At 41.8% G+C, this 17,698-nt stretch overlaps 1 protein-coding gene across 1 annotated transcript in view; it reads right to left on the bottom strand.

The window, feature by feature from the left end:
• Positions 1-766: 766 nt before the first annotated feature.
• LOC137657946 (uncharacterized) overlaps positions 767-17,698 on the bottom strand; it is a 232,683-nt gene continuing 215,751 nt past the window's right edge. The window contains exons 6-9 of the mRNA XM_068392663.1: positions 15,265-15,426; positions 14,907-15,051; positions 4,743-4,884; positions 767-1,365 (exon numbers count right to left, since the gene is read on the bottom strand). Coding sequence (XP_068248764.1) covers positions 1,287-1,365; positions 4,743-4,884; positions 14,907-15,051; positions 15,265-15,426 — 528 coding nt within the window. The 3' untranslated portion in view covers positions 767-1,286. The remainder of the gene's footprint in view (positions 1,366-4,742; positions 4,885-14,906; positions 15,052-15,264; positions 15,427-17,698) is intronic.

The following is a 17,698-nucleotide window of genomic DNA, read 5'->3' as shown; positions in this document are numbered from 1 at the left end:
AATCCGTTATCAAAAAGAGTTCAAGGATTTGTGTGAAGAGAAACCCTGCACAGCGAAAGCTCAAAACTAGAATAAAGTACTTCACCAATTAGATGTGAAAAAACTCCAGTTTAGCAACAGCGAGTAAGTACGTCTTGTCGACACCTCGACAGAGAGAAAATTGAGTCTTTGTTTACATTGAGAACTGGGTATCTGGTCGACAGATGGCGCTGTTGGGCACACCCGCAACCTGTGTAGCGATTGCTGGCGAGTTTTTACCGTAGAGTTGTCTGTCGAGCAACAGAGTTGCAGCTATATAATCACCGGCTAAGTTAAATATTGAAAATTTCAGTTTTTATAGTCTAGAAATAACAGCTCTAATCAAAATAAACTTAATTTTTTTTTTCATTTCTAAATCAAATGTGTCAGCAATAAATTAGGAAAATTAGATTTTAATTTATTTTTTTTCAGGTAATTAAATCAAGTTCTGAAAATTATCTAAGCATCTACATGCATTTCTAAAAATTAAACATGCAATCATAGGAGTGATATAGTCCTTTTACTGTATATAATTAGGTAAATAACATAAATTGAACTGAATGAAATGCAAAAGGAAAAGGAGTCAAAATAGGCATTCAATGTCCTGTCATGCAGTTATTGTATCATTTATTAAAAAAAAACAGTATCAAATTCAAGTTTGTCAAAATTTTTTAGCATTAAGGAAGTTTTGTCAATTTAGTCAATAAAATCATAAAAATTCTGAATTCCTTGGTAAAAATTCTACCAGTTTCTTGCAAACCTAGTTATGCAATAATTAACATTTCATAGGAACAAGGTACATATAAAGCATGGCCAAATATGTGAAAAGTATCAATGATGATTGAAGCAGTTTGAGGTTTCACTATTACCATAGTCATGTCAAAAGTTTCTAAGCCCTTACATTAATCCATTTTTACCAAATTAAATATGAGGAAAACTATCAAAGTGAAAAAAGTTTAAACAATTATCTAAATTCCTCACATTGTGAATTCAAAAAGTAACCAAGCTTCCCCATTACAGTATAAATATTCTTCTATACTGCATCCCAAAACCAAATGATTGAAGCCAAAATTATATGTTACCCAAATTTGTTTGGAGATTCATGTCTTGTAAATAGCAGTGCAAAGAAAACAGTAATAAACTCCTCAAATTTAGACCAATTATAAATCTCAAGATTAATTTAGGATCATTAAGTATGTCTACGTAAATGGAATAGTAGTTAAAAAGTTAGGAATATGGAGTCAGTGTGTGTGTACATATCATGGCAACTAGAAATTATACCTAACACCATCACCACCAGCATGTTGAATCATGTACACTATGTCATCAAAAGTTTCGAACAGACCACTGAAACAAGAAAAAGATACATACAAGTTTGTGCATAATGCATCTCTTGACTGGAATAGTTGCTGACATATGAATGTCTACTGGCCACATAACAGGCTAATTAAGTATCAGCTCTTTATTATTTCCTGTTGCTGAAACTCGTGTAAATGGAAATGAAAAAAATATATATTTTTTCCTATTCACCACTTACTTTCTCTTTTAAACATATATAAGTATAATACGTATTCATGAAAACCAATGTACAATTTTTCTCTGACTAATAAGTATTATATACTTAATAAATATAACATATCAAGCTTTAAAAGTTAAACTTCCAAAAAACTATATTCTAAGTCTTCCACAATGTCCATTATGATGAGTGAGCAAATGCTTTTTCTGAATACAAAAATGCTAGAAAACTTCACAAATATAGTTTATCATACAAAGAAGAAAAAGATGACAGTCTTAATAGGACTTGGGGATTTGAGGTGTTGGTCCCTTTATCAACATTATTGTCAAATCATTGAACAATTTTCATTATTTCTATGAACCTTCCCTAATGTTCATATTGCTTCTACTTCAGAATCTTGGTTTCATCAACCTTTACCAGTAAAATTTTTTTAAATAAAAATATTTCCACTTTTCTTTCCGTTCAATAAACACCCTAGTAGAGAAACTAATTTTCTAGCTGGTAAGTGGTAACGTTTCATTTTCCTTAGTCATGAGGATCAGACCTTCTCCAAATTGTTTGCTTATTACTGTTCATTGAGATGTCTTCCTCAGGTTTTCTTAGCAATTACTGCGGGGAGTGTACACGGGAATTGATTCTGAATGTATCGTGTCCAAGGTAATACTATGATTTAAATAACCATTGTGAAAGTGTTTCCCTCACAGCAGGCAAACCAATAACTGTAATCGTATCAGCAGCAGTGCGTTCATTTAGTTAGAGACGTGTTCAGAAATGGACGTCCAGATTATATAGTAACTAATGGAATTCTTATTAAATCTGAATGTGAAAGTGAATCCTTGAAAATATATAACTGATAAAAGTGGAATCATTTATGGTTCATCTGAATTTTTGCTAAACCATAAACTGTAATCAGATTAGTAATGGCGTTTTCACTTTGGAAGAGATGTACAGTAATGCGTTATGTCACACAAAGGTTGATCCTGAGTGCTTGGTTCAAAAACAGAAATCAAGTAATTAGTTAACTCCTCAGCAGTCCTGACCTTAGCTTCTACTACAGATTTCGTGTGGTTGTATAATGATTCAAAAATCCAATTAGCTGAAATGAGCTCTAAAGCAGAAGCTTGAACCACACTCTTTCCAAGAAGCAAGGGAAGGAATCAGAAGAAAAGCTTATTTTGAATGATTTGATTAACTTTGGTGATTGACCTTAATAACAATATGGTCGACCAATTCAGAGACTTTATCACATACAAACACACCTGGAAAAGGTTTGATAGGTTAAGCTATTACTGTATAAACAGTCATATCCAGCATGGAAGAAGAAGACCAAACTCTATTAGCTAATGATACAAGCGAGGAATCACCTAGAATAGTGATAATATGAGAGAATTATTCCATATATGTGGCCAATTTGAATTTAAGCCCAACTAATTTCCACTCTTACATCAATACTTCCATTCAGTGCAAACCTACAGTACCTCACAACCAGCCTCCACAGCGCTAGAACAAGAAAGGGTTAATAGCCTGATCTACTTCATCCCAAAAAATTTATCCTTACTTCTTATACTTGCTATCTCTATCTCCGTCACCAAATTTATATATACAATATAGAAACTGTCATTTTTTTTTCTGAAAAATTAGATCATTAAAACACTGAATCATTCCTTATAACCGACAACAATTGCCATGGTGAACCCTACACGCAGCTTACAGAGTACTGTATGAACAATGGGGTTGATTTATTCTTTAAAAAACCCTATTACTTTAGCATTTAGTACAAAACTTCACTTTAAAAGGCACAGAAGATAAACCTCGATAATCTTTAAATAAGTCCTAACATACATAAACAATCCATTGTCAGGTTATCATAACACAGGAGAAACATGAAGATCAACAGTGTAGCACATATGATCCTGGTAGTATGAATTGAAGTAGTGGGAGTAAGTGGTTTACAAGGACCACAAGTCACAGTTTGTCCTGGTTGGTTCCACAGAAGGGAGTGATATAAATGTTGAGAGTGAAAACGTTTAAAAAGTTTGTAGATATTAGCTTTCTGACTCACATGTGCAAGTATAATGATATAACAGATTACAAGTAGATCTGTATATATTTTTACTCCAATACCTATATAGTGACTTTTCAGGCTGTTATAAAAGCCACTGTCAACAAACTACTGTATAAAGACATTCAGTAAATTCAAATCTTATAAAAAATTAAAGATCTCATGTGCTAGGACAATGTTTTACATACTGTTTTGTTAATAAAGTACAGTATTGCATAAAAGGATTTTATTTAATGCTGCAACATTTACTTTTAGATAATAAACAGTTTGCCAAGGGGATCAATGACCTTGAAGCTGGAAAATGGTGATATACCTAAATACTAATGTTCCATGGAACATTAATATTCTTTTATTAGATTGAAGCATCTTACTGTATTCATTCATTCTTACATTACTATATTGTATATCTATGATTTCTTTTTCCAATCAATTAAGATGGAAATATCACCTGAATAGGACCTTACGAAAGAAAAGTAGGTATGATGATGAGAAGGCCATTATGCACATATTTTACTCACTTGTATTTATCATTCACTTTTTTAACTATTGTACTCACCTACTTTCACTACCTATTGACTGATGCAGAGGCTGACAAATCTGTTGTGATTCTGTAGGGTAATGAAGATCAATGCCGTAAAGCCCTTTCCCCACTACCTTTCAAATGAAAGTGGCATACCATGTGCGACATGCCACTTTGAAATGAAACCTTAGACTTCATCCAAAGATTTATAGTACAGTACTTTTGTCAACTCAAGCCCTTTCTTTTATGTCCTTTGTGTACCAGATATTCTATATAAAAAACATTAACACTATTACATTGCTCTATTGTGATTACCATATCTAATTGGTAAAATTTAGCTAAATAGCTTAAAAATTCTTGGAACAAAAATTATAAAACAAGTATTGCTGTACTTAATCAACCAAAAAAATAAGAAAATTTAATCCAGCAACTTTAAATAGTTATCTGAAGTAATAATAAAAAGAAAATATGAGCATCAACGAGAAACCTGCGATACACGTATAATAAAATACACATTAACAAGTAATATGACAAAAATTTGGTCATTCTGCTTAAAAAATTTTCATGATTCCATATCATTTACCTAATTGAAAAAAACAGTAATTTTACTACAGGTACTTTCTTACCTGAATGAAGCCCTTGTTGATGGAGTGGATGGACTTGCATAAAAAATAGAGCGGGCTAATTCTTCTACTGATGTCCCAAGGAGATTTGCTGCACGTTGGGCACTGCCAGGTTTGTTAAATTGGAATTTATTATTTGTTGAACCTGTAAAAGAGAAAATATATCATATTACATACAACATCAATATCTATACAAATGAAAGATAAAATTTCTATAAAGACTATCTGGTAATTAAAGGAAAATGGGCAAAGTGAAATATGTTACATTGGGAAAAGTTGTCATGGGCAAAGTGAAATGTTACATTAAGAAAAGTTATCTAAATAAATGCAGAATTTTCAATGTACTGTACAATCAATTTAACCTTTACTTATACTTATTTGATTAAGAAAAAATCAGATATCTACTATCTACCATTGAAGAAATATGCCCATGCATTATCCTTATGGACTGAAGCAGCCCCTGGGAGCAACGAAATTTCTTTTCAAATAATCCAATTATTCGCACCATTATATCATACATATCAAATTACACATCATAATCCAATGTAGTAAGCCTAGTGCAAAGTATTAATTAGCACTCTCAAAGCTGAACCTTGTGGAGACTCAAAGAATAATAACAATTTCAGGCTTATTAATAAAAGAAAAACATCAATTTTAAAACTTGTTTGGTGTATAAGAAATGTAATAACCTCACTCAGATTCCAATTAGATCCTAAATTAAGAGGCTTACATTAAATTCAACATTCTTGTTTGATTATATATGAATAAAACATAAGGCCAAGAAACCCCTACTGTGTGCATTAAAATGAAAATCTGCTTAATAAATGAAAGATTCTACTCTTTATCATTATACCATATGACAAAAAAAGGCACTTACTTCAACTTATGAATAATTACCTTGGAGACATAACATTTCACATCTAAAAAAATATGTCAACTCTAACAGTACAAAATCAAATTAGAATATAAAGATTTTTTCAAGGATATGATCTAAGATCAGCTGTATCCATTTTATGGCGTGCAATGTGGCCCCTTGAATAGAATGTTTTTTGGGATTACTTCAAACTCTACATTTTTATTTTCATCTAAAAACTATTTGAAAGATAACTTTATAGCATTTCTTACATTAAAAATTCTCTGAGTTTTACAACTTTTTACATTGAAAATTCTCTTGACATTACAATTTTCTTTGTATATATTATTTTACGAAAGTATAAAACTTACTTTTAAAGGTTACTATTTTTCGCTTGAAAATCTTTCCCTTTTTTCAAAATGTGAATATACAGATTATATGCTATAAATTTACCTATCTTTTCAGGTGTGAATAATAAAAGGGATTTTGACGTAGGTAAAATCAATTTTTGGGCTCGAGCCATGTCATCCTGATGGAAGTTTCCTCCGGCTGCTTCCTTCTGTATAATATTTCTGCGATTGATATTATAAGAGAATTACCGTCAGGTATCACGGGGTTCTAACCCCCGGAACGACCATCCGAAGATATCGTGTTTAAATCAGGGACGTATCTTAAGATAACCATAGATATATGCAACCCGAATAGACCTTTCCCAGTCTAATCCTCTAAGGGGAAGAATAAGTGAGGAGCCGTTACATATCCTATCACCTTTCAGTGCTTCCATATGACCCTGCTGCTTTGTTCCTCTGATCGCAGCTTCACGCTACTGTCCTACATTTTTGTGTGTGCGCTCTTTTCACCTTTTTTCGAAGATTTTCTTTGTTTGATGGCTTCCTCTTCTTCATCAAAGTTGAGCACATACCTCTCTTTGATTTTTGTTTTAGCTGTAATTGCTCTGGTTCCCTTCGGGGAGTTAAATTTTAGATTTTGTGATAGAGGAAGCCTGAGCACTTTGAGTCCAGCTAGCCATGGCGTCAAGTTTCGTACCTGATTGCTCTTTTTTTTGTGTTTACTTATTTATTTTGTAAGTTTCATGTTAGCTAGTAGTTTATTTAGCATTGTGATGCTTTGGGCTCTATTTTAAGGGGTTAATATTAAAAAACGTACAGTCGTAGGAAATTTTCTTCAAAACATTCATACAGTATTTGAGAAATGGGGCTTCAAAGTTATTTTGTAGAGAGTGATTGAACAGAAATGAGTATGTATAACTAAGGGCTTTTTGCAGTACTTTTCCTCACCAGTGAAGACCATAAAGACATGATCACTTCATTTCAGGGTTATTCATTAACCAGTGGTGAGCACCTTCCCTTAAATCTAAAAATATTGTTCCACAAACATACATATGTACCATTGCACACAAAAGAGCAAAATTGGCTAACTTAACATTTTCTTGTCAGCGTAATTATCAAGGAAAACTTTATGCCTTTCACTTATTTAGTTATTGCCTCTGACTCTTTTATGCATCTTTCAGGATAAGCATAACAAAAATTTCAAATATATAAATAAAAAAAAATAAGAGGAGAGATATTGTAGCAAAAGTTTCTTTCCGAACACCATATAATATATAAGAAAACAGATAATACACTCAAGAAATAAGGAGTCCCCGCACCTCGCTAGAACCTTGCTACGCAAGGACTGCGACCTATGCAAGCTGTGTGTGAAGGTATGAATCAGTGTGACTCATCCTAGGAAGTTGTTCTGAAGTTCTTTAGATGGAAACTTGTAGACTCTGACTTTCCCAATACCACCTCATCAGGGTATGGGGACGTAACAGTATTAATCTTAATACTAGGAACACAAGGAAGCATGGTTTACCTGCAGTGGTTTGAGGTCAGCTATGCAGAGAACCCAGGATGCGGCTTTCCCCAAGAGAGGGGATGATGAAGAAAAGAATAAGGGCCAGTCAAAAGCTTTCATTCATGCAGACTAAAACCGGGTAACAATGCCCCCAACCTTCTGCTACTTGTCCAATAAGGAGCTTGAGGTTTTAAACCAGCTGTTGTGCAGCCACCACAAGGCCGATAGAGAACGTATCGAGCCTCCTGTGGGTCATGTCTTGCAGGTAGTGGGCTGTGAACGTTGTTTGACGTTTCCACACCCCCGCTTGAAGAACCTGCTTCACTGAGAAATTTCTTTTGAAGGCCAGTGACATAGCTATGTCCCTGACATCATGTGCTCTAGGGCGACGTGACGGAGGAGGATCTGGATTCAAGGCCAGGTCAATGACCCTACGAATCCATGTAGAGACGGTGTTCTTGGCGACCCTCCTCTTAGTCCTTCCTGTGCTGACGAATAGTGCTGGCACATGAAGACGGACTGTAGCTGTTCTTTTAAGGTACTGTATAGCCTCAAGCTCCTTACTGGGTATAATAAGAGATGGTCTGGGTCATCTGTTACAGAACAGAGACTAGAAATCCGGAAGGAGTCGAATCGAGGATCCGCCACTCCAGGATTCCGAGTCTTAGCAATAAACTCAGGGATGAAGCTGAACGTTACCTCCCCCTATCTCCTTAAATGGGCGATGTCATACGAGAGACCATGAAGTTCGCTGACTCGCTTGGCCGAGGCCAAAGCTAGCAGGAATACTGTCTTCCAGGTTAGGTGGCAATCTGATGCCTGGCATAATGGTTCATAGGGAGGTCTCTTAAGAGACCTGAGAACTCAAACCACGTTCCATGGGGGAGGTCTCACTTCCGACTAAGGGCAGGTAAGTTCATAACTACGTATGAGTAGGGAAAGTTCTAGCGATGAAGAAATGTCAATTCCTTTCAGCCTGAAAGCTAGACTTAAGGCTGAGCGATAGCCTTTCACTGCCGAGACTGAAAGGCACATTTCTTCACGCAAATACACGAGGAACTCCCCTATTGTTGGAATAGTGGCATCGAGTAGAGAGATACCCCTTCCACGACACCAACCACAGAAGACTTTCAACTTTGCCTGGTAGACTGCTGCAGAAGACTTTCGCAGGTGTCCAGACATCCTGACAGCAACTTGTTGCGAAAATCCTCTCTCAGAGAGGAGGTGCTGTATAGTCTCCAGGCGTGAAGTCGTAGTGAACCTACGGCTTTGTGGAAGATGTTGGCATGTGGTTGTTTGAGAAGATTGTGTCGTGAAGGAAGTTCTCTTGGTAGCTCCGTTAGGAGTTGCAGAAGGTCCGGGAACCATTCCGCGTGATGCCATAGCAGAGCTATGAGGGTCATTGAAAGACTGACCGATGTTCTGCTCTTGTTGAGTACCCTCCTCATCAGACAGAACGGGGGAAAGGCGTAAACGTCGATATTGTCCCACCGTTGTTGGAAAGCATCTTGCCAGAGAGCCTTGGGGTCTGGGACTGGGGAACAGTACAGCGGGAGCCTGAAGTTCAGGGCCATTGCAAAAAGATCCACAATTGGAGAACCCCACAAAATCAGGACTTTGTTGGCTACTAGATGATCCAAAGACTACTCGATACTCACTATCTGAGATGCTCTGCTCAGATTGTCAGCGAGCACATTCCTTTTGCCTGGAATGAAGCGTGCCGATAGTGGTATTGAGTGGATTTCGGCCCATCTCAGTATCTCAACTGCTAGATGGGATAGTTGCTGCGAAAAAGTACCTCCTTGTTTGTTGATGTAGCCTACTACTGTGGTGTTGTCGCTCATCACCACCACAGAGTGTCTTGCCAGGTACTGTTGGAACTGTTGAAGGGCCAGGAAGACGGCCTTCATCTCTAGGAGATTTATATGGAGATACTTTTCTGACTCTGACCAAAGGCCTGAGGTCATGTGGTGCAGCACGTGGGCCCCCCACCCTTTCTTTGAAGCATCCGAAAACAGCATCAAATCCGGGGGGAGGACGAGAAGATCCACTCCTTTTCGTAGGTTTTCGTCTGCCACCCACCACTGGAGGTCCGTCAGTTCCGCAGGTCCCATGGGGATGTGGACGTCCGGGGAATCGTAACCTTGATTTCACCGGGACTTGAGTCGCCACTGGAGGGATCTCATCCTGAGGGGACCGTTGGGAACTAGACGGGCCAGCGATGAAAGGTGACCGAGGAGACGTAATCACGATTGGGCTGGAAGATCTTCTCGTCTGAGAAAAGGACTTGCGACCTTCCTCAGCCTTGCTATCCTGTCATCTGATGGGAAGGCTTTGTGGAGATTGGTGTCTATAATCATGCCTAGGTATACCAGTTTTTGAGTGGGAAGCAGTGAGGACTTCTCGAGATTTACCATGATCCCCAGATCTTGGCAAAGTCTCAGAAGTTTGTCTCGGTGTTGAAGAAGGGATGACTCCGAGTCTGCTAGGATTAACCAGTCGTCCAGATAGCGGAGGAGACGGATGTCAATCCTGTGTGCCCACGATGATATTAAGGTGAACACTCAGGTGAAAACTTGAGGTGCTGTGGAGAGACCAAAGCACAGCACCTTGAACTGGTACTTTTTGTTGTCTAGACTGAATCTTAAGTACTACCTTGAAGATGGATGGACTGGGATCTGGAAGTACGCGTCCTTTAGGTCCAGTGTACACATGAAGTCTTGCGGTCTTACTGCTAGTCTGACCGTGTCCGCCGTCTCCATGCTGAACGGAGTTTGTTTGACAAGCTTGTTCAGAGCTGAGAGGTCGATGACTGGTCTCCAGCCTCCAGACGCCTTCTTTACAAGAAAGAGTCGACTGAAGCAGCCTGGAGATTCGTCGAGGACCTCTTGGAGAGTGCCCTTCTTCAAAAGGGTCTGGACTTCTGCCCGAAGGGCTTGCCCCCTTGCCGATCCCATGCAAGGGAGCTCAATGACACTGGATTCGTCGTCAGGGGAGGTAGAGATGTTATGAACGGGACGCGATATCCTTGACTGATCACGGAAATTGTCCAGGAATGGGCCCCGAGTTGCTTCCACCTGTCTGAGTAACTTTTTAGGCATCCCCCCACTGGTGGACATGCAGGACGACTGCCTATCCTAGCGTTTGCGGCCTCGGCTGCTCCCTCTAGGATTCTTGCCTCCCCTGGAGGAATTTTTGCCTTTCCTATCCTTGACAGGAAAGAGCTTAGACACCACGGTCTTCGCTGCTGTCGTTGTTTTAGCGGTCTTGGCTGGACGAGACTGCTGTGGTGCTGGAGGCTTATAGGGCTTAGATGTTGAAGCCCTATGAAGGAGGGAGTCTTGATGAGACTTCCTCCACCTCTCAGCGACCTGTTCCACATCCTTAGGCTCAAACAGGATGGATCCCTCTAAAGAGGAATGTCTGAGCCTATTGATCTCGGTGCTAGGGACCTTCTGATGGAATCTCTCAGCTACCGCATCCCGACGTTTCAGGATGGTGTTTGCCTACTAGTTCGAGACTTGGTGGGGCAGAAACTCGATCGTGCGAATACCCGAGAGAAGGAAAGTCTCCATAGCTTTCCTAGTACGTTCTTTGGAAAAGTCCTCAGAACGTATCAGGATACCTAAGGTCCCTAACCAGATGTCGAGCCACAAAGTGGCTTGCATAGCACACTTCCCAACTTTCTCCTGGTTAAGGATCTCAGTTGCCGAGAATGAGACCTGCTGGTTGGAGTGTCTCTCAAGAGGGACTTCCCTGGTCAGCTCTTCCAACGAGTGGTGAAGCGGAGGAGCTAAACAAGGCTCCTTAAGGATCTCGAAGTACCTCCTCTGCTGTACGCGAGGAGGAGGAAGGAGCTTGTTGGTGGCACTGGAACGTTTGGAGGAGGACATCTCGGAGAGCTGTACAGCGATCTTGTCCCTGGTACTCTTAACTCCCTGAGACCAGGGCAGAGCTGCACTGGTCTTGGAGGGTTTCTGAGTACCGAATACACGGTCCAAGACCGTGTCCTTGCCCTCTCGAGGAGGGATCTCTGGGTTGGAAAACCCGTTGAGAGCCCTCATTAGAGTCAGAACTTGCCAAAATGCATGTTCTGACTCTTGCTGTTCTCCTCCTGACGTAGGACTTGCAGCAAAGTCTCCTGTCCCCAAAGGCTCTTCTTGGGGAGAGTCGCGGACGTTCTCCGAGTGGCTAGTTGGCTCCGTCCTAGTCCTAATAGAGGACTTTGGTAATGTCTTAGAGTCCTTAGATTCCTTCCTGGGAAGGATGTAGAACTCTAACATTGACGAAGATGGCAAGTTCCTTCCAGTCCCCACCTGAGAAGACACCTCAGCGCGAGGTGAGGTTTCCCCCATTGGTGCGTTGGGGGAAAGTCTCACCTCACGTGATTCCTCTGAGGACGGGAAATCTTCGTCCGACAGGGAAGGAGAGATAGTCTGGGGAACAGAAGGAACCTGCCTCGAAGGCTTACGTGGAGTCAATTTAGCCCTTGGAGAATTTACCGCGTCTGGAACTCCTCTTTTCCTCTACAAATTGGTAGAAACAGCCAAGGATCTGTAACTTAATTCAGAGAAAACAGGCTTGAACACCTGCGTAACGGCTCTGATTAGTGCACCGAACCAGGGCTGTTGGCTGACAGACGCGCTGTCAGATATACCCTTTGAAGGGGCAGGAATTGAAAGATCCCTGGTAGGAGTTCTCATTTGTGGGTTTGCCTGGAAAGGCTTAGGGATCCTGAACCCGTCTAGATGTTTCCCTTCCGCCACAATGAGCGCTGTTATGCGCTTGCGGGAAGGGGAATGAGGCGATGACAACCTTGCCGTGCGTAGCTCAGCAGTCTCGCGCGCGGGAGGATATTGACGCTCGCGCGGGGGAGCGTAATGGTGCTCGCGCAATGGAGAATACCGATAGTCGCGCATGGGAGACTGCTGATGCGCGCGCGTGAGAAACTGCTGATGCGCGCGCGTGGGAGACTGTTGGCACGAGCGTGGGAGACTGTTGGCGCGCGCGCGGGAGACTGCTGGCGCGTGCGCTGGAGACTGCAGGCGTGCGCTTGGGTGCGCGGGAGACTGATGGCGCACATGAGCGCGTGCGGGAGACTGTGGGTACACAGGAGCGCGTGCGGGAGACTTTGGTTACACAGGAGCACGTGCGGGAGACTGTGGGTACACAGGAGCGCGTGTGGGAGACTGTTGGCACGCGCGCGGGAGAGTATTCGCACACACAGGATCAGTGCGTTGAGTGCGCGGGCGCGAGTTTGCGTGAGCCTGAACCAGTTGTAGGGCGCGCGCGCAGGAGAAAGACCCTTGGCGCGCGGGAGCGCAGTTGAACCCTGTGCTGCTCGTGAGCGCGTGTCAAAATGAGGGCGCGCAACTGCAATAGAGGATGGGGGAGGGCGTGCAGGGCGCACGCGCGCATATCCTCGTGGGTGCGTGCAGGCGATGGCGCGTGCTGGCGCGATGGCGAGAGCTGGCGCGATGGCGAGTGCTGGCGCGATGGCGAGAGCTGGCGCGATGGCGAGTGCTGGCGCGCTGGCGAATGGGAGAAGTCTACCTAGTTGACTTCCCAATAGCGCCCAGATCAGAAGATCGTGGGCGCGCAGGAGAGATGACTGCTGGGCGTGGGCGCTGGCGCGCAAGAGAGCGCTGGCGCGCAAGAGAGCGCTGGCGCACAGGAGAGCGCTGGCGCACAGGAGAGCGCTGGCGCGCGGGAGAGCGCTAGTGCGCGGGAGATCGCTGCTGTGTGGGAGAGCGCTGGCACGCAGGAGAGCGCTGGCGCGCAGGAGAGCACTGGCACGTAGGAGAGCGCTGGCGCGCAGGAGGATAATGGCGCGCAGCTGGGCATGGGTGTGTCTGCTCAGGCAAAGCCTGGCGAGCAGGAGAACGTGGGCACATGTGCTCATGAGTGCGAGCATAGTGCGTAGAAGAGCTGGGCTCCTGATGAGATGTATGCGCGCGTTGGTGCATATGCCCTTGATGCCCTGTATTAGGGTTTGTTGACGGGACCTGACGAGCTACAAGAGCGTGAAAGTCAGGTTTCGTTGGCGCGTAGCGCGCATCTGGATCCAAGAAGGGTGACGGCAGATCAGCAGGTCTGTCGGGTGGAAGGTCGACGTGTCCTTTGAAAGAACGACCTTCCACCGAAGGAGATCGTGAACGATCCGCAGAAAGGTCCAGGACCACAGGAACAGTCGGTGATCGATGACGAGGCTCCTCTGCAGGGGACTGCAACGAAGATGTTGAACCAAAGAGGTGCCTCCTCACCGCAGGTGAAGGAAGGCGAGCTTTGCGACGAATGCGTCCTCTGGGGGCCGAAGGATCAGCAAGCTGACCTTCTGCAGTCATCTGAAGAGGAGTCTCTGTTAGTGAACTCCCCCGAGGGGAAGAAACACCAGCAGGAGAGACTGTTGGACTTAGTTTCTCCCTCGTTGGTTGAACAGGACCGGGAGAAACTAAGCTGTCAGCTACCGTAGGGTTTGAAGAGGCAGAGGTGATGGGTGATACCGCATTGGATACCTCTGACACCACAACGTCGACAATCGACAGAGGCGGAGGCGGCGATTACTTGACTTTACTGTTCCACATGGGCGGTCGGGAAATCCAGGGCAGGTACGCATAATAGCAGAGGTCAACTTCACACACAAAACTGTAAAAGAAAAAGCAAAAAAGCATTAATGGCTGCCAATGGCGGCGAGGATGAAAGTGGACACGTCCAACTACCATCCGAGCCAAGAGCAAAGTGAGCGCAAGCACAGGTGTGAGTGAGGGGGGGGGGGTAGCAAGCTACCCTCCCCTTTCCCCGCTAACTAGCGGTGTGGGTAATAAACCCTCGTTAAATTTTAATGGCTCGTCATTTCAGCTACGCCGAAAGTAATACCCCTATTAAATAGCGTGGTTTGTATTCCAGTTACTTAAAGAATTAAACATCAATTATTTTGACAAAATATTCATTCAAAATGACAGCAATCTCATCTTCTTTATGCAACTGTTACCAATTGAAATGCAAAAGGTCACTTAGAAAGCTATTCCAATCTGCCTAAGATTTTATACATACCTTACAAACTGACTTCTCTATTTCTTATCTATAGTCATTAGATTAATCACTGCACATTTAAAGTTAAATAGTCACTCATAGCTCATGTTATATCCTAAATTTATGCTTATACAGCAAGGAAATCTGTAATCTCCCAATTAAGTGGTTCAATGCATTTATTTTTTCTTTACAACCAAAATTTAGATTTTTCATTTAATCAATTTTCCCTAGCTCTTGACTCTTCCTCTCTTAGGCCCATCTTGTATCACATCCTTAAGCTAAATCCCTCATTTTTTCTCTCATCCCATTTCCCTACATTTGGGCACAGAAGGGATTAGGGCATTAGGGTATGAGTCACTATAGTATTTCCAAAAACAGAAATATTTTTAGGAAATGCGCATTACACACTAAAATATATCTCTCACCTCTAATTGCCCCTGCTGTGCCTAAATGATAGATGGCTGCTAAGACACTCCATATAGTATGCTGCTCATCAGGAGACACCCCTAGAACGTCTAAAGCAGCTCGTATTCGAGCCCATGCAATGCCAGCTTTTTGCCTGTCCTCACTCTGAAAAAAAGAACTAATCTTTCAATGACCGCTTGATATGAATTAAAAAGAAAAAGAAAATGTTGTACAAAAGAATATATAAATAAAAAAATAGAATAATGCAGGTATTTAATACAAGATTATTTCTTGGAGGCAATTGTACCAAGTACAAATGTTACCTGCCTAATTCAATTTAAGTTTCATTATACTGGTTAAGTTAAATCTCATGCATACCCTCTGAAGCGGAGTCATAAAGAGGTTAGGTTCTGATAGTTTGTCGAGACCTAGTGCTCTCCTTAAATCACTGTCAGCACCAGAAAGCAGCTGGTAGAAAATATGATAGTTGGGTTCTCCTTCAGGTCTTCGAATAACTCGTGTCTTCTCTGGCATGTAAACCTGAAAAATATCATATGTTCAGTTGTTTTATCACACAGTAAAATCACCAATAAAAGGTAAAACTGCAAGATTCTTTGCCTTTGTAAAGAGCACTTAATAGTAATTGTTTATTGTGGTACGTTATCAAATACCTTCTCAAGATACAAAAATATTCGGCATAATCTCTTCCTCTTTGACTGGTATGTTGCTTGTACAGCATCTGACTGATTATAAAGAAGGCTTCTGTTGTTAACTCTGGCCGGAAAAAGTGAGCTAAATAAAAAAAACATCTATGGTCAGAATTAATTTTTGGATTTTAATGGCCTAATTCTGAGAAACAAAGGCAACATATGAACTAAAAATGACAAAACATTTATCATATCTAAATCACAGTCTCTTCAGTATATATACAATGTACTAATGCATTTCAAAATCAGATATTAAGTTTTGACATTGTTAATCAGTTAGGGTATCATTTTTTTCTCAAATATGTCCCTATGGCTTAAAAGTTAATAAAGCAGTTTTGACAAATGAAAAATGATAAATTTGTAATTTGTATTTTTCTAGCTATACAAACTTTGAGCTCTTTACTATACATATATCTATTCCGGCTTGCTGGAAACTAGCCATAAATCTTTTATGTGAGATATAACAACTGGCCACTTGTTACCAGAGGGTACACCAGCCACCCCACTCACATACTTACCGAGCATTGTATATAATGTCACTCTTTTATTACACACAGGACTTACAGGGAGACAGATGCTGGCAGGCCAAGTATGAGTAAAGAGCTCAAGGTTTGTATAGTAAGGAAAAATACAAATTACTTACAAATTTGTCATTTGTTCCAACACTAATACAAAACCCTTTCGCTCTTAACTATGGAGACACTATCAAGTGGGTGGAAATCCTAACCCAACTGGCTGGGAACTTGAAATAGGGAATGACTCTGAGCTCATGCAAGCATGAGAGGGGTTCCCTTGACACTTCACTACTCTTGGTCTGATAAGCTAGAGAGCTGATGGCCTGGCCAATCATGGTGAATGAATGAAAACTAGTCACTGCAACTTGGCCCAGTAAGAATAGTGGATTGAGGGTTGTGGTGACCGATGCGGTAATATCCCTGACTGGCGATCGCCAGACTGGGGTTCGAGTCCCGCTCAAACTCAAAAGTTCCTTTGGTCACTGCATCCTCACCATCCTTGTGAGCTAAGGATAGGGGTTTGGGAGAGCCTATAGGTCTATCTGCTGAGTCATCACCAGCCATTGCCTGGCCATCCTTGGTCCTAGCTTGGGTGGGACTTGGGCACTGATCATATGTAATATGGTCAGTCCTGCTTGATAGGGTAATGTCACTGTCCCTTGCCTCTGCCATTCATGAGCGGCCTTTAAATCTATAAATCCTCTTACTTAAACTGGGCATTGCCCGACAGTCCTCAAGGGAGGACAAGGACATAACAAACATGTACCATACTGTACTTCAGGTTACAAAAGAGAAACGTTAACTACCTGCAGTTGAAGGTAGGGCAGCTTGAAGAGTCGCCCAGATTCTGTACCCAATGACAGGGGAAGATGAAGGAAGAAAATTCAAGTCACTCTGTTCAATCATTGCAGACTGACACCAGATAACATTTGCCCTCGACTGACTGCTACTTGTCCTGTAAAAGAAGTAGGGTAGCTTACACCACTTGTTGTTATACCACCATAAGACCTTTGGATAAGACACTCAGGTTCCTGTGGGTTATGTCTTGCAGGTAATATGTATTAAAGATGTTCTGGTGATGCCAAAGGCCTGCCTGAAGGTCCTGCACCACAGAGAAGTTTATGATCTGGCAAAAGGCAAAAGTTTCGCTACGCAGGTTAGCCCCGTGGGCTAGTTTATCATCATCACTAAAAGGAGGAGATTAAGCAGCCCAATGAGTCAAACTGGCTCTTACAGAGCTAACCTGATTAACATTGGAAGAAAAATATTTCTTATTTTAATGTCAAATAAATCAATAAAATAAAATGAATATTAAATATATTGGATAAAAAATAAAGGTAAAAATCTGTGATAAATAGAAATTTAAATATCTATAGAACTTGAGTTTCTTAAAAAGAGTTGAAATCCTAAAATCAGAGAAACACACACACTCTCTCTCTCTCTCTCTCTCTCTCTCTCTCTCTCTCTCTCTCTCTCTCTCTCTCTCTCTCTCTCTCTCTCTCTCTTTCTCTCTCTCTCTCTCTCTCTCTCTCTCTCTCTCTCTCTCTCTCTCTCTCTCTCTCTCTCTCTCTCTCTCTCTCTCTCTCTCTC

This window comes from Palaemon carinicauda, chromosome 18 (genome assembly GCF_036898095.1).
Source record: "Palaemon carinicauda isolate YSFRI2023 chromosome 18, ASM3689809v2, whole genome shotgun sequence".
NCBI classification, from domain to species: Eukaryota; Metazoa; Arthropoda; class Malacostraca; order Decapoda; family Palaemonidae; genus Palaemon; species Palaemon carinicauda.
The sequence above is the reverse complement of the archived record's forward strand: the minus strand, read 5'-3'. Positions and strand labels throughout refer to the sequence as shown.